This window comes from Tachysurus fulvidraco, chromosome 19, assembly GCF_022655615.1.
Source record: "Tachysurus fulvidraco isolate hzauxx_2018 chromosome 19, HZAU_PFXX_2.0, whole genome shotgun sequence".
Classification (NCBI taxonomy): domain Eukaryota; kingdom Metazoa; phylum Chordata; class Actinopteri; order Siluriformes; family Bagridae; genus Tachysurus; species Tachysurus fulvidraco.
This window is the reverse complement of record NC_062536.1, coordinates 22,876,519-22,883,588: the sequence shown is the minus strand read 5'-3', so window position 1 is coordinate 22,883,588 and position 7,070 is coordinate 22,876,519. Positions and strand designations below refer to the sequence as shown.

Sequence of the window (7,070 nt, the reverse complement as noted above, 5' to 3'; positions counted from 1 at the left end):
ACTTGACCTTAGTGCTGCATTCGACACTATAGATCACAACATTCTTCTAGATCGCTTACAATATTACACAGGTATTCATGGTCAGGCTTTAAGCTGGTTTAGATCCTACCTGTCTGATCGACACCATTTTGTAGAATTAAATGGTGAATCCTCCAGTTTACTACCAGTTAATTATGGGGTCCCTCAAGGATCAGTTCTAGGACCTCTGCTTTTCTCTATATACATGCTTCCATTAGGGAACATTATTAGAAGACATGGGATTAGTTTCCATTGTTATGCTGATGACACACAGTTATATATCTCATCAAAACCAGATGAAATAGCCACAGTGTCCAAATTAACTCAGTGCCTTAGAGAGATAAAAGACTGGATGAGCTGCAACTTTCTATTGTTAAACTCCGATAAGACAGAAATACTACTCATAGGTCCAAAAACCAGTGCACATAAACTCTCACAACTTAACTCCCATTTAGAGGGATGTACTGTTACTAGTAGCTCGACAGTGAAAGACCTCGGTGTTATATTAGACAGTAACTTGTCTTTTAAAAATCATATCGCCCATACTACCAAAACAGCCTTCTTCCACCTTAGAAACATTGCCAAGCTGAGAAACATCCTGTCTGTATCTGATGCTGAGAAGCTAGTTCATGCCTTCATGACCTCTAGACTGGACTATTGTAATGCATTACTAGGTGGTTGTCCTGCATCTTTAATAAATAGGTTACAGTTAGTCCAAAATGCAGCTGCCAGAGTTCTCACTAGGACAAGAAAGTATGACCTTTAACCCCAATGTTATCATCTCTACACTGACTACCTGTTAAGTATAGAACTGATTACAAACTGCTGCTACTTACGTACAAGGCTCTTAATGGTTTAGCTCCCATGTATCTAACTAGTCTTCTAACACGTTACAATCCTTCACGCTCTCTGACATCACAAAACTCAGGACTTTTGGTAGTTCCCAGAATATCTAAGTCTACTAAAGGTGGTAGAGCGTTTTCTTATTTAGCTCCCAAACTTTGGAATAGTCTTCCTGATAGTGTTCGGGGCTCAGACACACTTTCCCAGTTTAAATGTAGATTAAAAACTCATCTCTTTAGTCAGGCGTACACATAATACATCCCATAATATCATGCACCAGTACATCAGACCAGCACATTTTTATGAACAGCAGATATGTTAATCCCTTTCCACTGCTTCTCTCTTTGTACCCATCCCGAGGCATCCAGACACTGTACCAGCTCCCAACGTCCTCTGTGGGACGAAGCCTTTGGACGTCCACTGAGCCGAGGCCGACTCTAAGAATCCTGAGACATCTCCAGTTAGACTCTGTGATACTCAGGAGATCAGAAGTCCTTGAACCTCACACCAATACCACATTTAACTGACTGTATATTACAATCACACCCCCAGTGTCACCCATATGAGGATGGGTTCCCCCTTGAGTCCGGTTCCTCTCAAGGTTTCTTCCTTTACCAATTTAAGGCAGTTTTTCCTTGCCACTGCTGCCTGAGTCACCTCAGACTTGCTCATAGGGGAATAAATACATACACACTGTGAACTATATACATCTAATAATAACCTAGAATTTTTATTCTGTTAATTCTTATTTCTTTTATTATTCGTTATTTCCTTTATCATTAATGTTTACCTTCTGCTCTGTGTTTATGTTCTGTAAAGCTGCTTTGAGACAATGTCTATTGTAAAAAGCGCTATACAAATAAACTTGTATTGAATTGAATGTGATGTGACATATGGCTAAGTACGGTGACCCATACCCAGAATTCGTTCTCTGCATTTGACCCATCCAAAGTGAACACACACAGCAGTGAACACACACACACCGTGAACACACACCCGGAGCAGTGGGCAGCCATTTATGCTGCAGCGCCCGGGGAGCAGTTGGGGGGTTCGGTGCCTTGCTCAACTGACTGTTGGCATAGAAACGGCATTAATGACGATTTACGGTGATGTTATTTCCCTTTGCCTACATTGATGCTGATGCATTAAGAGGTCCCCTGTACCAAGATGGCGGCTCTATTGACGCATTCGTTCCAATGTACTGCCGTAGCCATGGCGACATCTAGTGTATATATCTATGAAGCTATCCGAAGACTCGTCCACTTCCGTCGCAAAGATTATGTTTATGTGGCGTCACATCCGGTTTTAAAAACAATGGCGGCCTCCGAGAGAGTCGACGTGTGTGATTCTGTGAGTGAGAGAAAGGGGAAGAAGAATAAAAATACAGGTATAATTAGTTATTATATATTATCGACATAATATCGACATATAATATTAGCGACACACACACACACACACACACACTTGCACGCACGCACGCACACACACACACACACACACACACGTGTGTTCATTTCAAACAGTTTTTAAATATATATAATTTGTTTATTGTGTATTTTGTTATGGTTATAAAACATTAAGCTGTTATTATTAGAGGTGTTTGATGGACGAGTGATTATAGTGATACTGTTATACTGTAAACTCCATTTACATGAACACTAATAGGTGTGTGGGCGGAGCCTCTGATTGATGTCATTTAGGTGACGTGATGTGACATACAGCTAAGTACAGTGACCTATACTCAGGATTTGTTCTCTGCATTTAACGTACACACACAGCAGTGAACACACACACACACAGCAGTGAACACACACACACACAGCAGTGAACACACACACACAGCAGTGAACACACACACACAGCAGTGAACACACACACACAGCAGTGAACACACACACAGCAGTGAACACACACACAGCAGTGAACACACACACACACACACACAGCAGTGAACACACACACACACACACAGCAGTGAACACACACACACACACACACAGCAGTGAACACACACACACACACAGCAGTGAACACACACACACACACAGCAGTGAACACACACACACACACACACAGCAGAGAACACACACACACACACACACACACACACACACAGCAGTGAACACACACACACACACACACAGCAGTGAACACACACACACACACACACACACACAGCAGTGAACACACACACACACACAGCAGTGAACACACACACACACACACACAGCAGTGAACACACACACGCGCACACAGCAGTGAACACACACACACACACACACACACACACACACACACACACAGCAGTGAACACACACACACAGCAGTAGGCAGCCATTTATGCTCAAGGCTTGCTCAAGGCTAACCTCAGTTGTGGTATTGCCGGCCTGAGACTCGAACCCAGAACCTTATGGTTATTATACAGACACTCTAACCATTAGGCCATGACTTCCCCCCGGTTTCACATATCCCAGGTTATTATTATGAGCCTGGGGACCAGTGAGGTTAAGGGCCTTGCTCAAGGACCCAATGTAGATGTCTCAGCACGCTTGAGGGCTTGAACCCCGACCTTCTGATTAGGAACCCAGCGTCTTGAACCCTGGACCATCAGGTCCTCACAGTTAGGACTTAGATGTTACATTGCAGGTAAAAAATGATTGTTTATCTGTTCTATTATTAATATGTTAAATAGATGACAGTGAGTTGCTGACGGTGCCAGATGGGTGGGTGGAGCCTGCTTTCACTAGGGATGATAACCCACGTGGTCTGCTGGAGGAGAGCAGCTTCGCCACACTGTTCCCCAAATACAGAGAGAGTTACCTGAGGGAGTGCTGGCCTCTAGTGCAGAAAGCTCTCAGTGACATTGTACGTATCTGTCTGTCTGTCTGTCTATCTGTATCTCTCTCCCCCCTCCCTCCCTCCCCCTCCCTCTCTGTGTTTATATTAGTTGACTTATCTCTGTGTTGTAGTTCATCAATGCCAGTTTAGATCTAATTGAAGGGAGCATCACAGTCAGCACCACAAAGAGAACCTTCGACCCGTACGCCATCCTCCGAGCCCGAGACCTCATCAAGCTGCTGTCCCGAAGTGTCCCCTTCGACCAGGTGATGTTATTAATACGAACACTGATTCTTTACTGTTACTATTGATTAGATAAGTGTGAGATAATTATACACTCGTTATAATTGTTTATAAGTCTACAGTTTCTAGGTTTGTTTATTTTCTGACTCCTCAAGTCAAGTCGAGAAGCTTTTATTGTCATTACACCATATATAACTGTTACAGTACACAGTGACATGACACAACGTTCCTCCAGGATCAGGGAGCTACATAACACACACAGAGCTATAAGGACTTAGTAAGTTAGTCTTAGATACATAAAGTGTGTCTGTATAACCTGGTGTACAAAGTGCAGGACAAGACAGTGCAGGACAAGACAGTGCAGGACAAGACAGTGCAGGACAAGACAGTGCAGGACAGGACAGTGCAGGACAGTGCAGGACAGGACAGACAAGACAGTGCAGGACAAGACAGTGCAGGACAAGACGGTGCAGGACAAGACGGTGCAGGACAAGACAGACAAGGCAGTGCAGGACAGGACAGACAAGACAGTGCAGGACAAGACGGTGCAGGACAAGACACGATATGAGGAATGTTTGTGTAAAGATCCAGCATGTTTTCACCTCTCATAGAGACGTCCACATGCTGGTGGAATTTCGTGAGCACTGACCTGAGATCTGACTCTCCCACTTTAAGGCGGTGCGAATCCTACAAGACGACATGGCGTGTGATATTATAAAGATCGGGACAATGGTGCGGAACAGAGAACGCTTCGTAAAACGCAGACAGAGGCTCATCGGACCGAAAGGATCCACACTGAAGGTCAGAACGTCACCCTCCTTTGTTTTACACTCGTACACACAACACAGATGTAGTGCAGGGGGGCGGGAGGGGTCATCGTCATGACAACACTTATATTTCTGTCTAAAGGTAATCAGGTTCATTTGTGTTAGATTTGTTAGAATGTCTTTGTCCATTTCTACTTTACCAAGTGTATGTGTCTCTGTGTGTGTCTGTGTGTGTGTGTCTGTGTGTATGTCTCTGTGTGTGTGTGTGTGTTTGTATGTCTGTGTGTGTGTGTGTGTGTTTGTGTGTGTCTGTGTGTTTGTGTGTGTCTGTGTGTTTGTATGTCTCTGTGTGTTTGTGTGTCTCTGTGTGTGTGTCTCTGTGTGTGTGTCTCTGTGTGTGTGTGTGTGTCTAGGCTCTGGAGCTGCTTACAAACTGTTATGTGATGGTACAAGGGAACACTGTGTCTGCTCTCGGACCCTACGGTGGCCTAAAGGAGGTATAAAACACTTATGGTACATTTGTCCTTAAATATTTAACAATATTTACATTTATATTAGAGACTTAATATGTGTGTGTGTGTGTGTGTAGGTGCGTAAGGTGGTGTTGGACACGATGAAGAACATTCACCCTATTTACAACATAAAGGTGAACAGACAACTGGATAAAGCTCACTGTGTCTGACACACACACACACACACACACACACACACACTGACCACACCCCACTGTTTCCCCCAATGATGTAGATGCTGATGATAAAGCGTGAGTTAGCGAGTGACCCGGAGCTCCGCTCTCAGAGCTGGGATCGTTTCCTCCCCAACTTTAAACACAAACACATCAACAAACGACAACAACCAACAAGGAAGAAGGTCAAGAAGGAGTACACACCGTTCCCCCCGCCTCAACCTGAGAGCAAGGTACACACACACACACACACACACACACACACACACACACACACACACACACACTGTTAACTATATAAACGTAACATTCTGGGTTTGGTCTTATAGTGATGATGTAAACACCAGTGTGTCTCTCTCCTGTGCTGACAATCATAATGTTCTGTTTACTCTTATTGTGCAACAGGCCCAGAAACAAACAAACAAACCTCCAGCCCACATGTTAACGTGATGTTGATCATGTTTTTGTGTTCAGGTGGACAGGGAACTCGCTAGTGGGGAATTTTTCCTGCGTGAGAGAGAAAAGAGGAGAAAGAAGATGACTGAGATCAAGGTAGCACACACACAGACACACGCATACACACACACGCATACACACACACACGCATGCACACGCATACACACACGCGCACGCGCACACGCGCACACACACACAAACACACACATACACATATACATATACACATATACATATATACATACACACACATCACACATGCAGACACACACATCACACATACACACACGCATGCAGACACACATCATACACACACATCACACACACGCGCACACACACACAAACACACACATACACATATACATACACACACACACATCATACACACACATCACACACAGACACACATTAAAGTATGCAGTAATTAACGGAGTGTGATTTAAATGTGTGAAGGTGAAACAGGCCGAAGTTCTGAGCAGGAAACAAGAAGAGAGAAAGAAAGCGTTCATTCCTCCAAAAGAGAAAAAAATCATCAAAAAGTGCAACAAAGGTAAAAAAAAAATATTTTTATATTAGACTTCATTTTTTTTTCTTTCAATTTTTTAAATTATTTATTAAATTCCTTTGCCTCTCTATTTTTATTCTTTTTAAATGTCTTTGTTTTTTATCTCACTAGTGACCTCGGTGTGTTCGCTTTATCATCACTGGTGTAAATAAATCACTAATGTTTTTGTACCTTCAGCTCCTGTAAAAGACAAACTGGACATCGAGGCCATCAAAAATAAAGTGAAGAAAGCAAAGAACAAGAAACTGGGAGCTCCTGCAGTGACCCCCAGCACACTGCCTCCTACAGGCCACAGCAAGAAGAACAAGATGAGGAAAAGCTAACGAGACTTACACATGGACTGTGTGTGTGTGTGTGTGTGTGTGTGTGTGTGTGTGTGTGTGAGGCTGTGTGTGTGAGGCTGTGTGTGTGAGGCTGTGTGTGTGAGGCTGTGTGTGTGAGGCTGTGTGTGTGAGGCTGTGTGTGTGAGGCTGTGTGTGTGAGGCTGTGTGTGTGAGGCTGTGTGAGTGAGTGAGGCTGTGTGAGTGAGTGAGTGTATGTATGAGGCTGTGTGAGTGAGTGAGTGTATGTATGAGGCTGTGTGAGTGAGTGAGGCTGTGTGAGTGAGTGAGGCTGTGTGTGTGTGTGTGTGTGTGTGTGTGTGTATGTATATGTG

The 7,070-nt window shown here is 43.8% G+C and overlaps 1 protein-coding gene across 2 annotated transcripts; it reads left to right on the top strand.

Annotated features, from left to right (window-relative positions):
* Window positions 1-2,013: 2,013 nt before the first annotated feature.
* On the top strand, window positions 2,014-6,876 carry krr1 (KRR1 small subunit processome component homolog). 2 transcript variants are annotated; one of them, XM_027159596.2, is made up of 10 exons: window positions 2,014-2,248; window positions 3,554-3,726; window positions 3,831-3,965; window positions 4,618-4,743; window positions 5,123-5,206; window positions 5,299-5,355; window positions 5,457-5,627; window positions 5,869-5,946; window positions 6,304-6,400; window positions 6,593-6,873. In XM_027159596.2, exons 1-10 carry the CDS (start codon window positions 2,029-2,031, stop codon window positions 6,736-6,738), a joined length of 1,287 nt encoding a protein of 428 aa, XP_027015397.2. In that variant the 5' UTR covers window positions 2,014-2,028; the 3' UTR covers window positions 6,739-6,873. The 2 variants fall into 2 exon arrangements, with proteins under 2 accessions (XP_027015397.2, XP_047659648.1); XM_047803692.1 differs by lacking the exon at window positions 5,299-5,355 and having other exon boundaries at window positions 6,593-6,876.
* The last annotated feature ends 194 nt before the right edge of the window (window positions 6,877-7,070 follow it).

Bases quoted from the DNA above. Each gene is read 5' to 3' on its own strand.
- krr1 (XM_027159596.2), top strand. From the start codon at position 2,029: ATGGCGGCTCTATTGACGCATTCGTTCCAATGTACTGCCGTAGCCATG. The intron at 5,947-6,303 runs GTAGCACACACA...AAATGTGTGAAG, and splicing joins AGAAGATGACTGAGATCAAG to GTGAAACAGGCCGAAGTTCT. The intron at 6,401-6,592 runs GTAAAAAAAAAA...TTGTACCTTCAG, and splicing joins CATCAAAAAGTGCAACAAAG to CTCCTGTAAAAGACAAACTG.